At 38.1% G+C, this 27947-nt stretch overlaps 1 protein-coding gene across 1 annotated transcript in view; it reads left to right on the top strand.

The window, feature by feature from the left end:
* The window catches only part of MAN1A1 (mannosidase alpha class 1A member 1), a 213291-nt gene that overhangs the window by 49050 nt on the left and 136294 nt on the right, over positions 1 to 27947 (top strand). The window contains exons 2-3 of the mRNA XM_050949612.1: positions 6579 to 6675; positions 27796 to 27911. Coding sequence (XP_050805569.1) covers positions 6579 to 6675; positions 27796 to 27911 — 213 coding nt within the window. The remainder of the gene's footprint in view (positions 1 to 6578; positions 6676 to 27795; positions 27912 to 27947) is intronic.

Below are 27947 nucleotides of genomic sequence, written 5' to 3' on the forward strand. Positions count from 1 at the left end.
TAATTAACTGAGTTTTATCATTATGTAGATGGGTCAGAGGAAAGGTTGTTCTTTTGTTTCTGAATTTATAAAGTTCTCTTCATTTTTAAGTGTATGTATGAAATGTCAAGCAATAGAATACACTTAGTCATTCTCTTAATTACTCGTTACCATTCTCTTTAGATACTTTTTAATTAAATGTCAGGTTATAGAATTAAGAGTTGGCTATTTTCTTTAGAACAAAGCAACATAGGTTTTTAAAAAAAAACTACAACAAAACACTCGCACATGCTTCTCCTCTAACACGAGTCACAGTACTTAATGCAGTACTGGAAGGCCCTCTTACTAGGGTGATGAGGGAGGTCTAAGAATCTATACAGAATAGAACCTTATCAGTAATTTACAGCTCCTATTAAGAAATACTACTTAGCATTTCTATCATGCCTTCCATTTTAGGATTTTAAAGTGCTTTACTTTAATAAATTAATCCTCACAACAGCCGTTAATTTTTTCCTTTGTTGTACTTATTTCATTTTAATGTCTAGAATTCATTGTTGATTTTTATGTAGGCTACAGACTGATCATACGAATGACTTAAAATAAGCTGGTCACTTCTCTTTCATACATAGCATTAAATCCAGTACCTAGTTATATATTTCACAATATTATGTGTTATATGAATGATTGCTAAAGATGTTCCTGGAAACCAGTGTGGCTAGCTTGTCTAGGCACTTTATGGGATTCTCAAGGTTTTAAGTAGTTCTAAAATCTTTTCCAGCACTGTTCAGGTACCTTGTGCTGTGAGTAAAATTTTCTAAACTGCCTAGAAGCCCAAGTCTTACTGAAAGGCAATTGGACATTGTCATTTAAATCACTTAAGCACTTCTTCTGGAAAATATTACCTTATCCCTCATATGAAATCTTGAATGAAAACTATTCCCTTAAATGTATTTTTTAAAAAGTCTTTGGTTTATTTCACTAGAATTCTGTGCAAGAGGGTACTTAGTGGAACACTAACATGAACGTACTTCAGGACATGTTTGACGACATCCTACTGATTTAGAAACATGGACATTTTTTCTGAGTATTATGCAAACAAGCCAGTGTGTACATACTTTTAACTCAGTATGATGCCATTATGAAATTAGGCTATTAACACCGGGAATCTATTCAGCTCACAATTTGCAACGATCACCACACTGCCAGATCAGAGCTTCTGTATATTAAGATCCTTGGTGACAAGGGATATGTTTGTATCTATGACAAAGTACTGTTTTTACCAATGGTAACTCTGACAAGGTGTTGCATCTTATGTCTGTATATATAAACTTGAACTCCTTTGAAACTGAAATATATGGACTGGAATTAAATGAAAATGGAGAGACTCTCTTTAAGGTGTTAAAGCATTATCCTATTAATGTATACCATGTGGGGCTCAAACAACGTTCTGTTGATTATCAGTGTTAATTTTTAAACTTAAAATTAAAATGTGGGAGTATTCTATCCAAATATATACTTTATTTTAATTAACTGATACTTTGAATCTTATGTATAAATAATTTCTATTAACCGTGTATTTTGTTAGTTTTGTCATCTTGACTGGATATCTTGACATAAACTTCGCATTTTTATTGAAGGCACTGTTTGTAATTTAAGAAACAATGAAACAGCTACATTTGCTTGCAAGTGGTTTATAACAGTCCAAAATGGTTTTAAAAAGACTAATCTCCTTCCTTAATTGCTATAATGTTTCCATAGATACTCGTACTACTTGTGGATAGGGTTCTGTATCTGTCACGAAGGTCATGGAAATCGCAGATTACCGGATTCTGCAGCGGCCAGTATGGTTGACCCCAGGGCCACCCAAGCAGCTGGCCCAGGGGCCAGCTGCAGCCAGCCACACGGGTCACTGCTGGAGCCGCCCTGGCTGCTGATTGGGGGGCCTTGGGAAGCTGGTCCTGTGGCCACCTGAGCAGCAGCCAGTGTGGCTGGCCCCTGGGACTGCCCAAGCAGTGGTCTCGGGCAGTGGGAGCAATGCCAGGGTTGCAACCCCGGGGACGAGCAATGCCGGGGATGCAACCTCGGGGGCGGTCGGAGCAGCGGCTGCTCAGTGGCCCCAGGCAGCTGGAGCCATTAGCCCCGGCTCCCCCTAGACTACCCAGCTAAGGTTTAGTGAGGGATGTTTATTGTACAAATGATGGAGAAGTCATGGGGCTGTGAATTTTTGTTTATTGCCTGTGACCTGTCCATGACTTTGTTAAAAATACCTATGACTAAATCGCAGCCTTACTCATGGATTTTAGCTAACTGCTGTGGTAGTAACTGCAATAGCACGTTTTACTTTGTATCCAACAGGGGAGGGAATGATTAGGTTTTCTTGTTAATTTTGCTGAGATTAGATTAATGTGAATCAGTGAAAGATTTAGTTTGTGCCGTCTTCTAAACGTTGAGATAAAGCATAATTTTTAAAGTGAGTAGAACAGATTTGGATTATGCAGTTTACAAGTTTTTTAGTATAAATATAATGTCCAGTATAGGATTATCTATAATAGCAATATTTGGAAAAGAGGATTAGAATAAGAATTGCCGATGCTTGAGTGGTGGGGAATATGGGCTAGTCTACACTGGCAATGCTAAAGCACTGCCGCAGTAGTGCTTTAACGTGGCTTGTGTGGTTGCGGGAGAGCACTGGGCGAGAGCTCTGGTATGCTGGGTGAGAGGACTGGTGCACTGTTTACATTGGTGCTTTACAGCACTGAAACTTGCTGTGCTCGGGCGGGGGTGTTTTTTCATCCCCCTGAGGGAGAAGGTTGCAGCACTGTAAGTTACCAGTGTAGACAAGTCCTATTAGTCATGTTAAACTCTTTCTAATGCTGTCTCCATACCAGTTTGACCCATATATGGAATTGGTTAAGGATGAGTTCTCCCTTTCCTATATTCTTGTAACAGAGTCTGGGTTGATCTGATAGGTAGAATTGAAAGCTCTATTTCCCTTTTTTTAAGTCTACATTAGATAAAAATGCATATTGCCTTTGAATACTGTAGGAAGTGAGACAGTGATAAGTATGGATCCAATTTTGGGTAAAACAGTTACAAATTCAGGTGGTTTTAAGCTTCTTCAGAGGCCAGCTAGGGAAGATACTTAGATCTCCTGTGTAAAACTTTGGGTGGAGGTTCAAAACACTGCTGCTTTGAGTTGATATTGATAACAGCACAAAGTCTATTCATTTTGAGAAATCACAATGTAATTGACTCTCTAATGGTTAAGGTTCGGCACCCTGATTTAAACCAGCCTATGTGATTTCTAGCAATCTGGATTGTGATCTTTCTTGAACTGTGGACAATGATGTTGATTGGAGATGGTTCAGAGAAGAGCCATAGAAATGATTAAAGGATTGGAAAGAATCCCTTACGATGAGAGAGTCAGGAAGCTCGATCTATTTATCCGATCAAAGAGAAGGTTAAGGGGTGGCTTCATCACAGCCCAGAAGTACTTACACAGTGAACAGAAATTTGATAACAGTGCTCTTCAGTCTAGCAGACAAATATATAATAAGACACAATAGCTAAAAGTTGAAGCTAGACAAATCTAGATTAGGAATTAGCGAATAAGGTGCACATTTTAAGTGCTGGTAATTAACCATTGGACAGCTTCCTAAGGTTATGGTGGATTGTCCATCATTGGAAACTTTTTTCAATCAAGATTGAATGCTTTTCTAAAAGGCATGCTGTAGTTCAAAAAGGAATAAATTACGGAAGCCCTATGGCCTGTTATGCAGGGTCAGACTAGATGATCACAGTGGTCTCTTCTGGCCTTATAATGAATGAATTATGGTAATTAAGAACTGCTAATTGGAAGCGGGGGATGGAGAGCATATTGCAAATGAAATATTGAAGATTGTTACAGAGGATTGTTCAGCCAGAAGATGTTTGGTAAAATTCCAGTCTTAATGTGTCAGAACCAGAAACCTTGCCGAATCCAAAGCTTTGTATGTGACTATTATCTGCTAAGGTGGTCAGACGTAAGGTAGCTTTTTTTTGTTTAATGCATGTTGGAAGTAGAGCTACTACTTTATAACACTAATGCAGTGATACTCAGACCTCAGTGGTTCAGGAGCCAAATTAGCTCAAATCAGCATTTCCCAAAGGAGCCACGATAGTGTGAATTCATTGTTTAATTTACTAGAGTACCACATATGAATATTTAAACAGTATGACAGGAAATATTTAGGTGTGTGTTCATGTATATGTATTCACAGCAGAATGAGCAAGTATTTTTATCAACTACAATTAGTTAATATAGTAAACACTTTCTGATTGATTTATAACTTAGGTTAATAATTAAATCATTGTTTTAATATCATGTACTGCAAAGAGCCACAGGAGACAGATTAAAGAGCAACTTGTGGCTCATAAGCCTCAGTCCGAGTATCACTGATATTAATTGAATATTAGTGGAAATTGGTACCACAATGATTTGAGGGAAAAACAAGTGCGCAAGGATTTTAAATTATTAAACTCCAACAAACAAGACTTCCTGGCTAATCAAAAAAATACAAATTTGAGGCTGATTTTTGTCTGTCCAGCATGTAGTGCTAACTAAAATGAGTCTATTAATCTACCGTGTTTTCTCTCTTCTTCTCTATACAACAAAAACAATATTAAGAAATCACAGAGGACACAGTTGTTTACTAAATGCACATACACTATGCAGTTAGAAGTTGCATATTTTACCTGGGTCTCCTCGAGGCTTCTGAAACCTAGAACACAGTAAAGAGCACCAGAGGGCTAACAAACTATTTAAAGGGATGATAGTTTGCATTAAAAAAATCTTGTATTAAGCGCTAAAAGTAGAAGTGTGTCTATAGAAAACAAATTGGTAATAAACTTGACTAAAAGTTTAATAGTCATAGCTAGCTGACAATAAGCAAAACTAATTGAAATTTTAAACTGATACGGAAAAACATAGGAAAAAATATCCTGGAAGTTTGGCATCTATAAGAAGATAATGAGCAAGCTTGGCTGTTAGTGGTTTTGAACCCCTATCCATTTGTTCTGTTACTTACTATAGGAGAGGCTTGTAGTGACCTTATATTTAAGTTGCCTAACACTGTCCATTATAAAGGATTTCTGCAACCTTTCTTTGAGAATCTCTCACCTCCCTTACTTGCTGCAGGCCTTTGATATTCAGCACAGTTAATGACCATGAGGCTACAGAAGTGACTTTTCTTGTTCTGTGAAATTCCATTCAGATTTTGGTGAGGTATAGTACCTTTAAAAATGGCTATTTCCTTTCTTTTGCTTGCCTTTTTTAGGAAATGGCAGCATGGATTCATGCAGAGGCCAGGGTTACATGTGTGGGAGCACTACCACCACCTGCTGCCTGAACACTAGGGAGCTAGGTGAAGCTGATGGAGGGAGGGTAGGGTGACCCGATGTCCCGATTTTATAGGGATAGTCCCAATTTTTGTGTCTTTTTCTTAGATAGGCTCCTATTACCTCCTACCCTCTGTCCCGATTTTTCACATTTGCTGTCTGGTCACCCTAAGGGAGGAGGAGGAGATACAAGCTGGGGCCCCCTCTCAACCACCCCCTGGACCCAGCATATGGTGCTGGCAACCAATCCTCCATCTCTGGGGACACCACCATGTAAGCAGGAGCTCCTCCAGCTCCTAGGTCAGTTGCAGGATGAAGAGAGCCAGCCTGTGCTGGGCCTGCCCCCCCGACCCAGCACTCCTTACACTTTGAGCATATCGCTAGACCTGTAGCTCTAGTAACAGTCTCTGCTGTAATACTGCAGGTTCAAGGTTCAAACCTTATTGATTCACAAGGGGTTGAGTAGGGTGCTAGTTGCACATACTCAACTTGATTTTGCTTTGAGTTTTTTAAAATCAAACAAATCCACAAAATCAGGAAATCTCATACACAATCTGTTAAAAGAATGCCAAGGTTTCAAAGCCAAACACTCAAAACTTAGGAAGTGGTACATTTATGGTGGCCTATGCAATCTTAATTTGACCCCCATATATTGATAGTTATTTATTACATAATGACTCATTTTCTTTAGGAGATTCCTACATGTTTATTCACTTCACAGGATAGGTACACAAGGGGGCAGAATTAAAATTGCTCAACAAGTACCAGATTTATGGTTGCCCAACTCTCAAGTGTTTGACTTTGCAACCTGTAAGTTATATTTAAAATAGTTTTTAGTATAATTATAACTATTCAGAACTTTGCTGTAATGGTACAATACTACTTTTTCAGTTTCTTAACTTTTTTTTGTTCCGTCTCCATAAAGATAATCTGTTATTTCTGTTATCTGAGAGATATCAGCATGGCTATGTAAAGCGGCAAATGTGAGTTGTCTTTGTAGGAGATTCCAGCTTGGCTTTTCTCTCCTTGCAGAATTCTAGGTGCCCGGAAATTGATGATTTTGTATAAAAAGGGATTATTATAAAACTAGTAATCCAGTTACACCTCTCTAGCCAGAATGCTGAAAATATTACACCTCTACCTCAGTATAACGTGACCGATATAACACGAATTATGTTTTCTTGTTAAATCAACATCATAATCCTGCTTTCATTTCCCTCCAGATGATGAAACATTCCTGGGATAATTATAAGCGTTATGCTTGGGGATTAAATGAACTGAAACCCATATCTAAACAAGGACATTCAAGCAACTTATTTGGTGAGTAGTTTTTGCTTTTTTACTTAGTGACATGAATGTTAGGACAGTAAATCAGTTGAAGAGATTACAGTGGTGACACACATGCTCTTCCCAGCTGTTGATACTGACACTTGTTGCATAGCATGTTGTGTATAGAAGTTAACAGACTAAGGTGACGGCTTGCATTGCCTTGTCACAAGTTACATCATCTTGCTCCTCTAAATGAAGTTAATGAAGCATTTCGGTGCTATACCATATGTGGATAATTACACTGTATTACACTACTCAGATCCATATCACTTTGTCACTACGCGCAGTAAAAACATGAAATAAAAATTAAATGCTATACCAGAGAAATAACTACTGCTACATATTCCATGTGGGTGCAAAAGTGGATCTTTCACAAGTATCTTCTGGCAAGGAGTTAGTGACCTGTTAATTGACTTGAAATGGAGAAAATCTCTAACTGGTTTTCTCTTTTGTGAGATGACCTATAGTTGTACCCATAAATGGGTATGCCCATGCTACCCGCCAGATCAGTGGGTAGCGATTGCTCTAACAGGGATTGATTTAACGTGTCTCATCTAGATACGATAAATCGATCCCCGAATGCGCTCCTGTCGACTCCAGAACTCCACCAGGGTGAGAGGCAGAAGCAGAGTCGACAGGGGAGCCATGGCCATTGATTCCGCACAGTGAGGACAGGAGGTAAGTCAAACTAAGATACGTCGACTTCAGCTACTCTATTCTTGTAGCTGAAGTCAACGTATCTTACATCGACCTCCCCACCCTAGTGTAGACCAGGCCAGTGTTGCAAGAGATATAGCTATAAATTAGTGTTAGACATTTCTTCAGCCCGAAATTAGCTTGAAAAATTTACAAATGTACTGAAAGAAGAATGTGCATTTTAGGTAATGCATTTTAGAAATATCTTCTTTAAATTTAGAAATGGTGCAGAACTGAATAGAAGAGCATCAGCTAAGGGAGAAGTTGAGTAGAGAACACTGCTTCCTTATGCACAGATTAGTGTTGGCTTAAACCTCGTAGAACGGGGGGAAAAAACCCTGAAAATTTCTTATTAGAATATAGAAACTATTGTCAGTCTTCATTATTCTGGAAATAATAAAAGTGAACTAATTTCCTTGATACCCACAAGATAGTGCATAGCTTTGATTTATTAGAAAGATACAAAAATGTGTAAAACTATATAAATTTTAAAATAGGGTGTTTATATCTTGCTTGAAATGGGAGAAGAGATGAAAAATTTTATTATCTTTGGATGACACTCCTAAAACAGCCTAAGTGCAGCATTTAGCAAATCCTCAAGAATTAAGTATTCTAGTGCAGCATTTCCAGAAGTTTGAGTTTTACCCCTTCAGGATTCAAAGGTTGTGAGTGTATGTGTGTGGAAATGGGGGTGAGAACATAAGAATGGTCATAATGGGTCAGACGAATGGTCCAGCTAGCGCAGTGCCATTTTTCTCACAGTGGCCAATGCTTCAGAGGGATTGAACAGAACAGGGCAATTGTGTGATCCATCTCCTGGTGTCCAGTCCCAGCATCTGGCAGTCAGAGGCTTAAGGACACCCAGAGCATGGGGTTGCATGTCTGATGATCTTGGCAAATAGCCATTGATAAGTTCACGGAGGAGAACTCTATCTAATTCAAGATGTGAGTGTGCCATCAATTTATATATAGTGGCATTATCTTTTCTCTCTTATTATCTGTCCCTTTTTTAATGGCTCCTAATGTTCTGTTAGCTTTTTTGACTGCCGCTGCACATTTGAGGAGCTGTTTTCAGAGAACTGTCCACAATGACTCCAAGATCTTTCTTGAGTGGGAACAGCTAATTTAGACCCCATCATATTGTGGGTATTGTTGGGATTATGTTTTCCAATGTGCATTACTTTGTATTTATCAGCACTGAATTTCATCTGCCATTTTGTTGTCCATTCGCCCACTGTTGTGAGAACTCTTTGCAACTCTTCATAGCTTGCTTTGGACGTAACTATAATGAGTAGTTCTGTGTCATCTGCAAATTTTGCCACCTCACTATTTATCCCTTTTCCCAGATCCATTTATGAATATGTTGAATAGCACAGGTCCGAGTACAGACTCCTAGGAACACCACTATTTACATCTCTCTCCCTTCTGAAAACAGACCATTTATTCCTACCCTTTTTCCTGTCTTTTAACCAATTACTGATCCATGACGGGATCTTCCTTCTTATCTCATGACTGATTATTTTGCTTAAGAGTCTTTGGTGAAGGACCTTATACTTGGACTTGCAGAAAAATCTTTGACACTACATGTGCTGGATCACCTTTATCCATGTTTGTTTTGACCCTCTCAAAGAATTCTATAGATTGGTGAGGCATGATTTCCCTTCACAAAAGTCGTGTTGACTCTTCCCCAACAAATAATAATAATCTATTTATCTGATAAAGCTACAGTAAAGAAGAGAATTAACCAACTTGCCTGAAAGTTAAGCTTACGGACCTGTAATTGCCAGATGACCTCTGGAGCCTTTTTAAAAAATTGATGTCACATAATGTATCTTCCTGTTATCTGGTACAGAGGCTGACTTAAGTGCTGTACCACAGCTAGTAGTTCTGCAGTTGCATACTTAGGTTCCTTCAGAACTCTTGCATGAATACCATTTGGTCCTGGTGACTTATTACTTTTCAGGTTATCAATTTGTTCCAAAACCCTCCTCTACTGATGCCTTAATCTGGGACAGTTCCTCAGATTTGTCAGCTAAAAAGAATGACTCAGGTGTGGGAATCGCCCTCCCATCCTCCTGTAGTGAAGGCTTCATTTAGCTTCTCTGCAAAGACCTTGTCTTTCTAGAGGGCTCCTTTGGCACCTCAATCATCCAGTGGCCTCACTGCTTCTGATGTACTTGAAGTATTTTTTGCTGTTTAGTTTTTGTCTTTCGCTAGTTGCTCTTCAAATCTTTATTAGCCTTTCTAATTATACTTGACTTTCCAGAGTTTATGCTGATTTCTATTTTCTTCAGTAGGATTTGACTTCCAATATTATGTCTTTTTGTCTCTAACTTCCTCTTTTTACTTTTTTAGCCATTGCATTTTTTGGTCCTTCTACTGTGTTGTTTAATTTGGGGTATACACGTAATTTGAGCCTCTATTATGATGGTTTTTTTTAAAGTTTCCATGCAGTTTGGAGGCATTTCACTCTTGTGACTTCCTTTTGAAGTTCTGTTTTTAACTAGTGTCCTCATTTTTGTGTATCCCCCCCTTTATGACGTTAAAGGCTACTGTGGGAGCTGCTTTGGTATATTCCCCCCTGCAAGGATGTTAAATTTAATTACATTATTGTCGTTATTACTGAGTGGTTTAGCTGTAGTCACCTCTTGTATACCACTTAGGACTAAATAAAAAAAATGCCTCTCTCCTTGTGAGTTCCAGGACTAGCTGCTCCAAGAAGCAGTCATTAATAGTGTCTAGAAATCTTGTTTGTGCATCCCATCCTGAGCTGATATGTACCTAGTCAATATGGGGACAGTTAGAACCCCTCATTATTATTGAGCTTTTTCTATTTTTATTGCTTCTCATCTACTTGAGCATTTCATAACTACTATCATCATCCTAGTCAGGTGGTTTGTTCTATATTCCTGTTATACTCAAGCCTGGAATTTCTGTCCCTGGAGATGTCATGGTGCAGTTGGATTCAGTTAAGATTTTTACTACATTTTACTCTGTATGTATGTTTTCATTTATAGTGCCTCTCCCCCACCAGAATGACCTATTCTGTCATTCCTATATATTTTGTCCCATTATCATCATACCATCACGTTTCTGTGATGCCTATTATATCAGTATCCTTGTTTAATACCAGGCACTCAAGTTCACTCATCTTAGTACTTAGACTTCTAGCATTTGTATATAAGCAGTTGTAATTTTTTTTAATATATAGTGGTCTGCCTTCATGTGAAGTAATTGAATGGGACTCCTTTTTCATTTAACTGTTTCTATTCAGCTTCTACCTGCACTTTAACAGTTGCTATCCTCTCCTTTTTAATAGGATGTAGAGAATCCCCATTAAAAGATCCCCTGAAGGATGTCTCTGTCCCAAACAGTGCGCTCCTCTGCACTTGACTTCCCCCTCCTCCCCCACTTAGTTTTAAAAAAAAACTCTTTACAACCTTTTTGGTGTTACAAGTCAGCTATCTGGTTCTGTTTTGGTTTAGGTGGAGCCTCTCCTTCTTGTATAGGTTCCTCCTTTCCCAAAAGGTTCCTCAGTTCCTAATGATCCTCGAGACTTCCTCACTATATCGTTGTTTCATCTGCATGTTGAGATCCTGCAGTTCTATCTGTCTAATTAGACACATACATGGAACCGGAAGCATTTCAGACAATGCTACCGTGGAGGTCCTAGGCTTTAATCTCTTACCTAGCAACCTGAATTTGGACTCCATGTCTTTAGAGATCAGCAACCTTTCCTTTGCATCGGCAGACAATTTACCTCCATGAGGTTCTCCAGGTGATTACAAACACAGTTTGTTATATTTCCTATGATCCCCCATTACTATTACCTATCCTCCTAATAACTGGGGTCTCCTCAGTATGAGAGGATATTATGATATCCTCTGGAAGAGGAGGGTCTTAACTATGGGATCATTTCCTTCCACTTCACTTCGATGTTCTCCAATTAGACTTTCTTCCTCCTCACCAGCACAGAGGCTGTCAGAGTAGGGGTTGGACTCCTTTACTGTGTCCCAGAAAGTCTTGTCTATCTACCTGTCTTCCTTAGCTCCTCCAGTTCAGCCACTCTGGCCTCAAGAGCTCCTACCTGGTCTTTGAGGGCCATCTGCTGCTTGCAACAAATGCGCACACATGCCACTTGCTGACATGTCTAAGTGAAAAGAGAAATTTTAAAATATCCAAGCGTCAGCAGTTCAGCAGTATCTGAGGATATGTCTTCATTGCAGTCAGCCCAGATTCTTACTTTGTTTTTAACTCAACCCCATCCACATACAAAAACCTCTATCTGGGTTTGGAGGTGCTTTAAGTCTATACTGGAATCCACCCACTTTCCACAGAGGACACAGACAAAAATTGCTCAAGTGCTGATAGTCTTCCATTGCTATTCTGAAAAAACAGACCGATTCTTCCGCAATTGACAATACTAACAGTGGAAGAATCCTAGTGTCTCAGCACAAAGAACCAGGGGATATGCCCCCAGAGACACACATATAGGTAAATAAAGAACCAGTGAGGACATAGTAACATAGGTATGACTTAGCTATGGGGATGCTCACGCCCCATTTAGACTGACCAGGGTGCTCACAGCTGGGAACTGATCACGTAGGTTAACTCTGCTGTGAAGGCACATACTGAGTTTGCAGGGAGCCAGGAACAATTGCTAAGGTATGAACTCACTTATTCAGTGGGTGCTAATTCCGAGGTCAGTAATTTAAACATCAAAAGTTAACTATTTCACTGTTTATCGAAGCATGGAAGAAAAGAGGAAGTATTATCAAGACTATTATTTTTTGGATAGGTCTCTAGAAATGCACGAGGTTTTCAGAGGGGCATGATTTGTTCCCTTTTTCTGAAGGGAGGTCCTCAGCTTTCAAAAGTGTGGGAAACAAAAGTGTCTACATTTATGAGAACAGTGGACTCCATGCATTTGAAGAAGTGGGTTTTTTACCCACGAAAGCTTATGCCCAAATAAATGTTAGCCTTTAAGGTGCCACTGGACTCCTTGTTTTTGTGGCTACAGAGAGTAACATGGCTACTCTTCTGATAAGTTTAACTACAACAAGAAAATTGAGTGTTCTCAATTGCTGTTTGAAAGGTTTAATATTTGTTTTGACTAAAATAGTTTAGCAAAATGGTTTAAAACATTACTTGGATCTAATTATAAATCCCTGTTTTTCTGATGTACCATAAAACAGAAGTGAAATTTCACCTTCACTAATTGATTCAGGATGGATCACTTTTCAGTAAATAAATTCTGATAAGGGTCTATAATGCAATTTACTTACTGTTGTCATTTTGCATCCAGTATAAGTTGTTCCAGTGCTCAGACAGTATAAATTGTCATCTGAAAACCAGAGACCAATACTTTAATAAGAAATAGTCATAAAATCATAAGAACAAGATATCTAAGTAGGGGTTGTAATCCTTCATGACATTAGATAGACATGCAAGAAAACTGCTAAAGATGTACTGTACTTTGAAATATTTCTTAGCCTGAGCATTAGCAAAGGTCATGCTAGACATTCTTCACTATGGAACAAGTGAGCTGTTATACTTAACCTTTACTTTTGTGTGTCAAGGAAGAATAACAGCTATATTGTTGCTGAAGTTTGACAGTGATGGACAGATCACTTTGCTAATTATGCTTGTGGATGTTATAGTGCAAGATTTAGATTTGAGTAGCTGGTGCAAACTACTTGTGAGATTAATAAGCAAGAAAAAAAATTGAACATATCCCACTTAAAATGGCCACCAGAAAAATTAAAGCTCTGGAGACAAAATCCATGTGAAATGTAGTCGGTGTAGCCTGTGATAAAGACTGAGGATAAGAATGATAAAGGATAAAGAATGATAAAGATTAGAAAATGAGCCTGGTACCAAGAATGGCACATGGGGCTCTAACACTGGGGAAAATTTCAGAGACCTATAAAAGCACTGAAAAAATCATGGAGCAGATAACATGTTACCACATTCGTCATGTGGTCCCATCTCTAGGCCATCTACTTGGTATTGGTCTCGTTCATCAAGAAAACAAATCAGCATGAGCCTATGAAGTCACTTGGTAGAAGGAAGTGTTAGAAGATCCTCTGAAAATAGCTACTATTGAAATGAGCTGCGGATATCTACTTTGTTTTTAAAATACTTTAGGTATGGTTGGGGAAGAAAAAAAAGTTACCAAATGATGCCTCTCTTCAAGCTGCATATAAGATTTTGGCTTTATGTATTGTAAACTGGCTGCTAATTTCATATACTGTGTAATGCATAACTCAAGACTTTAACATTATAAAAAAGTATGGTCTCTAGCTGAAATCAGAACTTTAGGCTCAGACACGAGTCTTTAATTCTGCTTTGTGAAAGTGTCCTAAATCAGCGTGTTGGTGAAAATTAGTTGGGAGTAGTAAACTGTCTCTTGACTGTGGAAAGCTTTGGGAGTTCTTAACATCCCCCCCCCCACCAAAAACAAGCAAGTATATTTGCTTGATGTGGACATCCCATCCCTCTAGTGCTGACTTGATGCTGCAATTCAGTTCTAAGTTGGGAGTGCTGAGGTGTACTAAAGAGTGTGTGTGTGTGTGTGGGGGGGGGGGGGTGTAAAACTAGCCATAACTTTTGTGAGGCTGTTGTTTTATCAAAAAAAAAATTCTTTCAATCTGGAAACTTTTTTGGAAAGCTTTAGGATTCTGAAAGTTTCTAATATTTCAGCAAAACCAGAAATATCAGGGTTTCCCCCACTTTTACCACTAAATGCACTAGTATGAATTATGTGCAGGGCATTTTTGTTTCATTTTTGAGACTGGGGTTTTTTTCTTGCTGTTTGGACTGCTCAAAATCTCCAGCTTTTGAAAAAATTAGTAGTTTAAAAAACACAAAAGAAAATTGAAAGTGCAGAAAAGAACCTATGAATATCACTTATTTTATTGCATTCAGTGGGAAAAATGGTGGTAGGGCAAAACAAAAACAATTTTGACATCTCTGGGTTTAAAAAAAAAAACCCTGAGGTTTTGGTTTTAGAATGAAGATTTTAAATCATTTTCTATACCCAGTTTTGGTATGGAGTAGTGACACTGTCACCTTGTAGGGTAGGACTGCTATTTAGCATGATTTCAAACATACACGTTTTTCCATTTCTGTCTTAATTCCCTGCTTGGCCTAATAAACTTCTTATCTCATGTAGCAGTCAGTTACTGCAGGAAATGAACCAGTCATGCTGGAAACCAGTTCTTCACTAATTAAAGCAATATGCCGTAGTATGTAGCTTCCTCAAAGTGCATTAGCTTGACCCATTTGAAATGGGGATTAACTGACATTATGTAGAGAGTGTCAAATATGAAGTGAGAGCCCATGGAAAGTCAGAACTGAAAATCTTAGCTTTATGAATAGTAGGGAGAAATTAAATGGTCTTTGGCATTATAGAAAGAAATCTGTAAGTTCTGCCCTTCTTTCTCCTCCAGACAATTTCCCTTTCCCTCAACCGCTTTCCCTGAAACTATACTGAATGTGCTCATTAGCATGTGTATGTGCAGTAAAAGGAGTAGTGATATATAGATAGATAGATAACCAATATGCATGTAACTTCCTAGTATCTCAGTAGGCCATTACTGGAAAGCATGTTTTAAAATTAACACAGTTTTCAGACTTCGTAGGTTTGCCAACCCTCCAAGGTTATCCTAGAGTCTCCAGGAATTAAAAATTAATGTTTAATTAAAGACTATGTCATGTGATGAAACCTCCAGGAATACGTCCAACCAAAATTGGCAACCCTAGCTCTAGGTGATCTGTTAGCCATGCAGTCTGGTTTTAAGTTTGTAGGGATCATCATTTCAGAATATTTTCTGATGAGGTTTTACTGCAGGACAGAATTATATCTTTGCAGCTTTTGCACATGGAAGGCAGTATGGTCTAGTGAATGTGGCATTGGACTGGGAATCAGACCTGGGTTCTATTCGTGGATGTCACTGACCTGCTCTGTGTGACTTACGAAAGTTACTTTATTCCTCTGTGCCTTTGTTTCCCTTTCCACTCTGTCTTTTATAGACTATAGGTTCTTTGGCGCAGGGAGGTCGCTCAGTATGTGTTTGTACAGTGCAAAGCACAGTGGAGCCCCAATATGGCACTACTGTAATACAGATAATTAACAGTGCTTGTCCATGGCAACATGCAAGTTCTTTCCATGGCTACTGCTTGACTGTGTGGAAGGCACTGACTCCACATAGGAGCAGTGTAACACTACAGTTTTCTGCTTCTGAGTGTGGGAGAGACAAAAGTTAGAACTTCTAGGGCTTGTCTAAACAAGAGAATTTACTGCTAGAGGTGCTGGTATAACTCCTTTAGTTTTCCTTTTATGCCTTCTCACCTTGCTCCTCAAGAGGATTGTGCCTTAGCTGCTATTGCAGTGTGTTTAATACTATTAATGTGCAAATACAATATCTAGTTCTGTAACTGTCAGTCAGTCTCCATAAAACCCTTATGAGATATTGCAATGAGTTCCCAAAGCCAATTGAATACTGGGTTTGAGGATGGGAGTGTTGGGGGGTGGGCGGGATGAGGAAGACTCATTAGTTTTTACCCCCATCTTTCATACAAAAATAAAAAACACAGCCACAGTTTTCAAGTAAATTTAATTAAACACAGTTTGGGAGGTGGGAGTGTTAGTGAGTGGGAAGGGGAAGGAAAAGAGGTGACACAATTGTAGTGGTGGTAAACATGCGTTCACTTTTAAGGTAACTGATTTGGAAGGAGGAGACCGCTAGACTTAACTCCTGCAGTGTTGGACACTCAAATGCACCTGTACTTTATTGATTCTGATCTTTATATTCATTGTCACTGCTAAATTTACTGACTAAAAGTTTACTTCTCTTGGCACTACAGAGCCACTTCAGCTATGGGAAAACCTAAAAATTAAGTTCCAATCGTAAGCTCTTAATGCTGATTCACGAACCAGAAAGAATCCTGGTTGACTTTCACATTTGGGGGTTGAACATACAAAGAGGGCAGCTAGATGAGGGAGAAAACTCTAGTTATTAGTAAACTAAGCAGATTTGACCTGGGAGCTGTCATAAACAGATAGCTAAGGGTTAATGTCTCTTTCACCTGAAGCACCTGACCAGAGGACCAATCAGGAAACCGGATTTTTTCAACTTTGGGTGGAGGGAATTTTGTGTCTGAGGTCTTTGTTTTCTGTCTGCCTGCTTTCTCTGAGCTTTGGAGAAGTAGTTTCTGCTTTCTAATCTTCTGTTTCTAAGTGTAAGGACAAAGAGATCAGATAGTAAGTTATATGGTTTCTTTTCTTTGGTATTTGCATGAATATAAGTGCTGGAGTGCTTTGATTTGTATTCTTTTTGAATAAGGCTGTTTATTCATATTTCTTTTAAGCAATTAACCCTGTATTTTGTCACCTTAATACAGAGAGACCATTTGTATGTATTTTTCTTTCTTTTTTATATAAAGCTTTCTTTTAAGACCTGTTGGAGTTTTTCTTTACTTCAGGGAAATTGAGTCTGTACTCACCAGGGAATTGGTGGGAGGAAGAAATCAGGGGGAGACCTGTGTGTGTTGGATTTGCTAGCCTGATTTTGCATTCCCTCTGGGTGAAGAGGAAAGTGCTTTTGTTTCCAGGACTGGGAACGGAGAGGGGGAGTCACTCTGTTTGGATTCACAGAGCTTGTGTCTGTGTATCTCTCCAGGAGCACCTGGAGGGGGGAAGGGAAAAAGGATTATTTCCCTTTGTTGTGAGACTCAAGGGATTTGGGTCTTGGGGTCCCCAGGGAAGGTTTTTCAGGGGGACCAGAGTGCCCCAAAACACTCTAATTTTTTGGGTGGTGGCAGCAAGTACCAGGTCCAAGCTGGTAACTAAGCTTGGAGGTTTTCATGCTAACCCCCATATTTTGGACGCTAAGGTCCAAATCTGGGACTAAAGGTATGATAGGAGCCCACTGTGAAAATGCTAGAATTCTGTATAAAGAACTATATCTGTGGACTCATAACAGGAGTCTTGTTAATTGTAATTGAAGAGGAGAAGTTAGTGTCTGCCCACCCTACCCCAACCTTCCCAAGGCAGAGGGAGCTAAACATGCAAGGATAAAAATCATAGGAGCAACCAGTCAAAGAAAAGCGCTTTAGTCTGAGATTATTTAAGTTAACAATAAAGCATAACCCCTGGAAGGTGTAAGTTTTTGTTTGTTTGATTTTAGTTGCTTTGTTGGATTGCATTCAATATATGTGTACTGTATTTGTATTGGGGTGGGATATCCGTTTGCTTACATTGCTTTATTAAATAATCCCCATTTTAAGGGACATCCCCAAAGATATTAAGTAGAATTCTGCTCCACTTTGTTATATGATCACATTTATTAAGCTACTGGTTTTTTGTTGGTCTGTTAATTGGTCTCTAAATCTTATGCTCTTAAATGCCATGGGTAACATTTTCAGAAGTCTGCCTAGTCACCAAAGTCCTTGTCTGCTCTTTATGCAACATTAAGAATATGAGGAAACCTGCATAGGCACAGTTGAGTTCCCCTTAACCATATAAAACAACTATATACAAGCATTTATCTGGGATAAATAAATACACTGCTGCTAATAGAATTTAGATGGCTTCTTCAAGAGAAGAGGAACCCCAAACTAGAGGTATACTACCCAATTCCTATACACCACAGTCCACCCAAAAAGTCAGTTAGGAAAACTCACTGGATTGAAAGTGTTCTGTTCATTTTCTGCTATTGCCAATTGACTGGATTAAAATCTAATCTAAAGTGTTGAAAACTGAAACACTCCAGCACTGTAGGGGATTAGCCAGATTTTAACTAGGGCTTTGCAAACTTTGGCTTTGGTGCATTTTTAATAGTTAATCACTCTCTTGACAACTTTAATTGCTAACAATATATTGAAGTACCATCAAGGAAAAAAACTTGTAATGAATTTTAAATCTAGGAAGCCAGCTTCTTAAAATCTGAGAAAACCTTTACCTCAGCACTTTAATGACATTTCTGTATACCTACAGCTATTAACTTTGAGTCACACATTTGTATGTTTCTACATATAGTGTGGATAACATAATTCAGTGTGTTCTTGGTAGTACTGTATGTATACTTAGAAAACTTGCCGGTGATTCCTGTTAGTAGACGTTTTAATATGTTATCAATGTGAGGTTGCTTCCTGTCTGTTAGCCAAGGATAACTTCTTATGATACATAATCAGGTTTGTATTTTTTTCTTGTACTGAAGAAAAGTTGTACCAGCTGTTGCTGTCTAGGTGAAATGAGAAACTGAGGCAGCCATGTTTGAGCTGGCCAGGATACAAATGCAGAAAACAGAATAGTAGCCTGCCTGAGTACAGCGTTTCATAAAATGTACACTTGTGATTAGTAAATTATTACAGTGTGTTCTGTGCCCTGGCTTAGCCTCTTCCACTTCTGTATAAACAGTAACTGAGAAAATAGCAAAACATTAGTTGCTTCATTCTGGTTATGGAAGTAATGTAAAATAGAGTCTAAAATATTAGACATATTTCCTTAGTGCATCTCAAACAAATACTATTAAAGACTTTATCACAGAAATACAAAGTATTAAGTAACCATTATGGCCGTCAAGCAATAAAAAAAAAATAATTGCCTAATAGAATACCATTTATTTGAATATTTTTTGATGTTTTCTACACTTTCAAATATACTGACTTCAGTTACAACATAGAATACAAAGTGTACAGTGCTCATTTTATATTTTTCATTTAATAAATTTCAGTTGGTATTCTGTTTAACAGTGTGATTAAAACTGATTAATCATGATTATTTTTTTAATTGCAATTTTTTAAGTTAAGTGCGTGAGTTAATTGTGATTGATCGTCAGCCCTAGTAACTATAAAAACTACCTTTTCCTTAGGACAAGAAATGACAATTGCACTGCTTTTAGGAAGGCCATTTGTTAGTGGAGTATGCCAAATTTCCTACAATTTAAAACATCTCCTTTTTAGCTCTGAAACCCCATGCCAAAAGTCAAGATTTCTTGATGCAACACATCCCGTATTCTTTTGTGGACACAAAGGATTACAAGGTTGGGGCCTAGTTTTGGATGCTGGATTGGGTAGTGGATGTATCAAGATGGGATGCAAGGCATTGTGGGCGATATTACGTTGGGAAGCGTTGATGGTCCTCTCCTTGCTCCTCCTCCAGTTTGTTTTGCATGCTGTGAGCTCAAGGCAGCTGATTTCCTTCCATTCCAGCTAAGTACATCGCTGGTAGAGGAGGAAGAGAAATGCTGCAGAGAAAAGAAAAAAGGGATCTTTACTGAACTTTCTCTTCATTGTAGTGCCTAAGGGATTTTTTTGAAACTCTGTTTTTCAGCCTGTGATAAGGAGCCAGCAGACCCACATGTGTGACCTGCTGTGAGTCTTGCACCACAAGCTGATAAATACTGCTGTCTACTTCCCCATTTTTTTAGACTGTTGTCTTAGATAGCTTTGGTAACTGGGAAGTTGTTTTGTCGCAGTAAACTTATTTTTTCATTCAGCTTGTTAATTTTATCTGACATTATTAGTTATTGGATTTAATGTTCTTTTTGGCAACTTGATGGCTGTCTTCTATATCAATTTTTCAGTCAATAACATCCATTAACAACTCTCTTCTTCTCTAGGCCAGTGAGGACAACCTTTTGGTGTCTTTTTCACAAATCATCTCTTCTTGCATTCATAACTGTGTGGACTACATTGCATTGGAAAACATATGGTTCATTGATTTTTGGTCTTTCATTCACAATTTTATAACTTCTCAATGTCCACTCTATCAGTTTTTAAATGGAAAAGTAGTAATAGAAAAGTATTTATGGTGTTATTCCTCCACCCACCCACTTGGCAGCTGGCAACAAGATCATTTGATCAAGTCACATTGTCAGACCAGTTTGACAGCAGCAGCTGCACACTATAGCGGCCCAAATCCCTTAATTCTTTGTCAGCTTCTTTTTTCCCCCAATTTTCCTTTTTTTATCCACCTTATGAATTCTTTCCAGTTTCCACTTTGTAGTATTTATTTCCCAGGCAAAGGCTGTCCCACCCCAATCAAGTCACATACAGTACGTTGGTTATCATTTAAAAATCAACAGATCATAGACTTAGAGTATAAGATCAGAAGAGACTATAGGTAATCTAATCTGATCTCCTCTATATCACAGTCCATTACATTTCACTTCACCCAGTTACCCTTGTGTTTAAGCTACCAACTTGTTTGACTAAATCATAACTTGTGTTTGGCTAAAATATCTCTTCCAAAATTCTCTACATCAAGGCATGGAGACTCCACCGTTGCCATTGGTAGTTTGTTCTAATGGTAAATCACTCTGTTAAAAATGTGTGCCCAATTTCCCATTTGACTTGTCTGGCTTCAGCTTCCAGTCTGTGATGCTTGTTATGCCTTTCTCTGCTACACTCAAGGGCCCTTTAGTAACTGGTATTTTCTCCCAGTGAAGGTACTTACACAATATAATCAAAGTCACCTCTCAACCTTTCTTGACAAGTTAAACAGGCACTGTAAGGCATTTTTTCCAACCCTTGAATAATTTTATAACTCTTTTCTGCACATTCTCCAGTTTTTTCAATACCCTTTTAAAACTATATGTAGTATTTCATTGTCGATCACACCAATGCCATACACAGAGGTAAAATCACCTTGCTACTTCCTCTGTTTAGCTGTCCAAGGTTACATTAGGCCATTTTGCCATAGTATCGCACTGGAAACTCATGTGGAGTTGCTTGTCCACCATGACCCCATAATCCTTTTCAGAGTCACTGCTTTCCAATATACATTTTCTCACGGTGTAGGTATGACCTCCATTCCCTGTTCCTAGAGATCCGACCTTGCATTTGGTGGTATTAAAAGCCATATTATTTAAATTGGGGACAGCTTACCATGTGATCTCGGTTGCTCTGATTGACTGCTCTGTCTCCGGCAGAATGATAAATGATACAGTCTTTGTCATCCACAAATTTTATCAGGCAGTTTATTTATTTTCAGATCACTGATGAAAATGTTGAATAGTGTTGATCCCTTTGGAACCTACTAGAAACACCTCCTTTCAATGACTATTCTCTTTTTAAGATCTGTTAGCTAGTCAAATCTTAATTCCTTTAATATGTGCTCTATTGACCATCACCTTTACTTTTGTTCCTACCCTAAGTAAGACAAACCACATGCATTTTTTTATTTAAAATATGTAACTAAAATAGAACATCAGTTGGTATTTGCCTTTTTGTGTGTGTAGTGTTTTTTATTACTGTATTTTTTTAATTACACTTAACTCCTTGATTATTCTCTGATACTACTACCTACTCAGTAAACTTGTACATTTGAGAGTATTCCTGCCATTATGAACAAAATTAACTTTGTCACTGTCAAACTTCAAGGATTTGAACCCTCAAATTTGGCTCCGAACTGTAATACTAACCTCTAAGTGTATAATCCCTTTTCAAGTAATTATCCTCCAATTTGATCAGCGTTCTTTCTGTGCCATCCCCAAAACAGTGAAGAATCTAGAATACGCCCCTATTCAGTTTCATTGACATTATTTGCAACTCAACACTGAACCATCACTATATTTTTATAGTGCTTTCTAAGTCGAACATCTTTTTTGTATGAAAAGTCTTGTGAAACATTTTTAAATAGTTTACTTAAATTTGAGAGAGATGCATGTTGGATTTCCTCTATTCCCCACATTTGTTGCCTTACTGAAAAAAGAGCGTAGCATGATAGTGTTATGTTGAAATGATGATAATTAGCAATCTTACTTTGCTTTTGAGCATCAAAAGCATCTGCTTTATTCTAATAAAGGCATTGAAATTAAACCCATTGGCTTATAATTCCTTGGGACTTTGCGATTTAACGTTGGTTTAATTACAGAGTTACATGTGGTCTACATATGCAACTTTTCAAAAAGGTTATGTGTGTGTTTATAGGCTTGAGTAATTTAGCTAACAACGTAGTATTAAGTGATTTGTTTCTTACTTTGCCATTTCATTTCTAGAAAGTTCCTGTTTCTTTCCTGATATGTTTGGTAGGTTTGAATGGTTACAGTTGTGTTTTTTTCGTGGTGCAATTGTATGGTTTATGTAGCTTTCTTGTAATTTTGAGTTCCCATAAATAGTACTTGTGAGTTAACTCAGTATTTCCAATGCTATGTGTTCAAAATTCATGAGTCAGGCCTCAAAACTATGAAACTAAAAAAAATACATGTTAAGTTCTTTGTATTGGCCTTACGGTTTCATATCTGTGCAGGCATTGGGGTGTTCACGTTTTCAAGCTGTTGTTGATGAAACTTGAGGGCTTAATTTGGCTATTTTTTTAAGAGGGAGAGACTTTCATGTGATCACTGGATTCCAGTTGCTGGAGCCTTGAGAATAACACCCAATATTATGAGACTCTCAATAAAACGGTGAGAGTTGGCAACTCTCCCTACTTTCTTCCTTGGTTAAGAATTTTTGGCCCAATTTTCTTGCTCAGTACTGTAGAGGTACCAATCATGGCTCCATATTTAGGGCTGAGTTGAAGGTTTTTATGTTTTATATTTATAAAATATTCTACATTACCCTCTGTAGCTGCTTTTTTGGAGATCTCCGCTTTCAACCTTTTGTGTATTAAGAAGAAATCAGTATTTTTCTAATCTAATTTAAAAAAGTATTTTAATATGTCTAAAATCTGAATGACTTCAGTTCCCATGCTACAGAATATGGGCAGTACGTTGTTCAAAATGTAGGGGAGCACTCAGAAAAAGCAGACTTCAATTTTTTTATCACCACAGCCAGCTTGTCATATAAATACAGGGGAGTCTGTCTGAGAGTCTCTCCATATTGTTCACTCAAGCTGATAGTGAACCTCTCAGCTCAGGTGACACTTGTGCTAGCGGGGCTTGAGCTAGCACGCTAAAATAGCAGTGTGGGTGGTGAGGTACCCGCAGAGATTTTGGGCTAGCCACCCCTTGGGTCATAGGTCTATCTACCGAGGCTGGGAGGCTCACTGCCAGCTGCTGTTTAGATGTACCTAGGAAGACCACATCCTTACTACAACTGCTCACATCAGATAGCAAAACTGTTTTTCTACTCCTCACAGGAAACAGCTGCAGCCATGAATGACTCCAAACCTCGTTCCTCAACAGGGCAGACGCATCTTTTCTCTTGCTCAAAGCTGGGGATGGGTTAGGTGACACACCCTGGAATGCGGTGCTTAACTCTTTAGAGCAGTGGTTTTCAACCTGTGGACCCGGGGGAGGGGGGTGGTCCCTCAGACTAAAATTTCCAAAGGGGTCTGCACCTCCATTCAAAACATGTTTAGGGGGCCACAAATGCAAAAAAAGTTGAAAACCACCACTTTAAAAACATTAGCTGTATTACAAGAGGATTAACAGAGGGAGAGGTGATGCAATGCAAGCAGAGGAAAAGTCCTTCGAAATGCACAGAAGGAAATCAAGATGCAAACTCTTTTTTCCCTGTAAGTGGAGCTGAACTACTACAGAATTCACTGTAAGCAGGTTTCACAGTACTTGGTTATTAAATGTCTTTAGAACCATAACATATGATGTATCCGCTTATCTATGTTTCCTAGTAGAGTTCCTGAGCATGCCCCTTGCTTTCTTGTATGATTTTGTTGACTTAGATCATAGTGTATCATTCCTGAACTGCTGTCCTGCAGCTACCACTAGTGTACAATGTCTTGCGTTTTGTATCATACTTTACATTGTAAGGACATTTGTTGGATTTAGATAAGCACAAGTTACTTTATTAAGTTAAAGGGACACTGTCAGCTTGAATTGATGATGAGACAGGGGCTCCATGCAGGGGTTGTGGGAAGAGGAGACGCCCTTCTGGTTTCAAACCTCAGAAACAGCAGCAGTTCTGCTGTACTGTTACTGGTAAACATCCTCTTGCAGGCCCTAGGGCTGAGTGGACATGAGCTCTGAGTGGAGGTCTAAGGTGAAGTTATGCTAGTGCCTGACATGGAGTGGGAATTGGCAGTATTATAGCTATGCTGATCTTAGGATATTATACAGCTGTGGGTGAAGTAATATCTTTTCTTGATACAACTTCTGTTGGTAAAAGACCATTCTTTTTTAGGGAATGGTAAAGTGTCATAGATGATAAGTTAACATATGTTGCAAGAGACCATTCAGGGTGAAGTGGAGTAGATTAGCAGCTGGCAATCAACATCACAGTACAAGTGGGTAAATACACAGTTCTGAGAAATGCACAAAGATAGTTAATGAAGTTAAATTTTTTTCCTATAACCAGTTACAGTAACGTAAGGTGTCACAAGTAAGTAGTAATAGAAGAATTAGTGTGTTCTTCAAACAGTGCTCTTAAAAAAAAAAAAATTGTCAGCTCTGTCATTTCTGTACAAGGAGTCAAATTGCTTATCTGTTTCATGAATAAGCAAGAGACCTGAAGCTCTAATTTCTAAAACAGGAAACCAAAACTGCATTTAGTACTGCAGTTCAACACAGAAATAGTGTTGCTTTATAGTCTTTAGTACAAATCCACACTGCTGATTTATTTATATGGTGGTAAATATTTCAAAAACAGTATGCCAGTGTTAAAGTTACACTGGCAACTAAATAACTACATTTTTAGAAATATGTATCTGTTGTTGACTCAGCAAGATGAATTCACAAGCAAACTAGTGTTCTCAAATGTTAGCCAATACATCTAGGTGCTTCTGTATAGAACACACAATTAGATCACATATGTAAATGAAAATAAATCTAAAATATAAATATTAAACTACTGAGTAAATGTGGCTTAAAATAAGTGTGATTATTATCGACTAAAATTCTTTTTTGCTAAGAAGCAGCATCTAAACAGTTTGAGACTAAAATAACATTTTGAGATGTTATCAGTGGAAGTTGAGACTAGAATGCTGCTTTTATTATTACTGCTATTATCTGTATTACTGTAAGACCTAAGATCCCCAATCGTGGACCAATACCTCATTGCGAAAGGCACTGTACAAAACAGAACAAAAAGATAGTCGTTACTTTACTAAGTTAAAGGGACACTGTCTGCTTGAATTTATGAGAAAGGGGTATTGTGCATTATAGAGCTGCTTCCTCAGTCTGTTAACTTTTTTTACATCCTTTGCTAACAGTGTCTTCCCTTGGAAATGCTTGTTGTTCTGTTTTTGCTCTTAGTTTTCCAGTAAGCATTTTAATAGTTTCCAGTACTGTTTCTCAGGATTTTAAGCCCTCTTCTGTTCTACAAGTACTTTGTTCACTGAGTCTTTCTGATTTGATTTGGTGTGGTGTGTATTACCCTTCTCGTGAATTCCTCTCATCTTGGCTCTATCTATAATTTTTAATGACGGTAATCATGTAAAACACAGTATTCTAAAAGCAGAAGTTCCATAACAGCAGTAATAAATTGCAGCAAGCACTGAACTGCATGCATGTGTGGCAAGCCTGCTGTGATAGCAGAACTGACCTTGTTTCTTGCTTCGTGAGTGTTTGGGCTCCTGCCAAACTTCTTGCCCATCATAAGATCTTGTGGAGGAGTAAGATTTACGAACACACACTCGGGAGCCAACAGTTGGATCAGTTATACTACAAGTCTTAATTTGTTTAATATTCAAATTTTAAAAGGGATTTTTATTCTTAGCTTAGGTTTTCTATTGATCCAAGTTTTTATATAGTGCTCAATCAACATATCAGTTCCTCCATAGAGTATCTGAGCAGTTGTCCCCATGCCCTTGTGAACAGACACTAAGCATATGTGTTTTGCAGGTGAATGTGTGGGCTGGCGAGCCTGACACAAGCTGTGCCATTGTGGTGTCCTCAGTGTGTTGGCTATGGCTGTGATGGAATTTATTCAGACTGTACACTCCATTTGGAGGAAGCTTGAGACAACCTAAAGCCAATAGCAAGTATCTCTGGTGGCTACCTGCCCCTGCCTCACCAGCCCCGCACTAGTGTGATTGGTTCATGAATCTTCAGGGAAAAGTCAGTATAAGATTTTAAACACTGGTGATGTATTTTGTTTTGCGACAAAACAGGATAGATACTTTTTTAAATGGAAAGTTGTAATAAACTGATTTCTTTAAATCCCCAAAATCAAGAAGGAGAGTTGCAGTCTTCGAGTCACCAGCGCTAGTTCTAGAAATAGCATCTAATACCTCTTTTGGTTTTGAATTGGAAGATAAACTGGTTGACATGCACACTTAATTGAAGACAAAGATGGAAAAAAACTGTCTGTATCCATTTGTCTCTGGCATTACACTTTGATTGTAAGCTCTGTGTGGTGGAGACTGTATTTTTGTTCTGTTGTACAGTGCCTAGCACAGTGAGGCCTCGTCCATGAGTAGGGCTCCTCAGAACAGTAATACAAATAATAGTAGGTGCGGTCACTTGAGGTCCAGGCAGGGCCAAGTGGAATATAAACAAAATTCACTTAAAAAAAGGATGTTCTTTTGATTGCAGTACGTGATTAGAAGACGAGTTCAAGGGTCTATTCCTTGTTTTGTCAAGCAGTCCTGTGTGACCCTAGACAATGAGAACAGTATTTTCTAACTCTTGATCTTCTCAAACTTAGTAAATCATCAGTAGTGTTTTAAGATCCTCAGTGTCTGTTTAGTATTATGTACTGAGTGTGCAAGACACAGACTGACTGAATGACAACCCAAAAAAAGACTCTGAAATTAATCTTCAAAACTATGACATTCACTGGTATTACAGTGGTGGTAGATCTTATGTACTTTTGTCGGTCTTATACGTGGAAAAATATTGTTAAAGCTTGTTACTACTTGAAAGGACACTATCAATTAAATTTTAGTGTGTACAATACAAGTAGGCTGGGCAGAATGTGATTTAAAAAAAATTTCAATGGACGATGTGTTTAAGCATTTTTTTTTTAGTTTTTGTCAAATTCAAAACTTCACGGTTGTGGGAAATTATGGGGCAGGAGGTGAGACAACTAAATGAAATTAGACACAGATTCAAAAAGTTAATTTTATAACCATTAAAACAAAAAATTGTCAACATCGCATTTAAAAATATACAAAGTAAATATCCTTAAATCAAACTAAGCTCTCAAGCAGCATTTTTCTTATTTTGCCAATCTGTAAATTTCTGCAACCCAAAGAAATGTTTTTCATCAGCTTCTGTGTTTGTAGTGAAATACATTTGCTGACATGACATTTACGGATGGAAATCTAATCCTTCCCAGCCGAAGTATAAAACACACTTCCTCCCCTCGCCACAATCCAGTAGAAAAGTCAATGAAACATAAACATTCCCCTACAGTATTTGAAACAAAAACTTTAGTGTTTTGCTCAGGCATGAGAATCAAAATGAACTGACTAGAAACTACTTTTTTACTTGTTTGTATGTTAATTTATTTTTAACCAGATTTATTTGAAGAAATAGTGTGTATAATTATATTTCCATGTGTTTTCAGGTAACATTCAAGGAGCAACAATAGTAGATGCCTTGGATACATTGTATATCATGGAAATGAAAGATGAATTCAAGGAAGCCAAGGAATGGGTAGAAAAGAACTTAGATTTCAATGTGGTAAGTATTGAGGGTTATTTTTATTTTATTAATTGC

This window comes from Gopherus flavomarginatus, chromosome 4 (assembly GCF_025201925.1).
Source record: "Gopherus flavomarginatus isolate rGopFla2 chromosome 4, rGopFla2.mat.asm, whole genome shotgun sequence".
Classification (NCBI taxonomy): domain Eukaryota; kingdom Metazoa; phylum Chordata; order Testudines; family Testudinidae; genus Gopherus; species Gopherus flavomarginatus.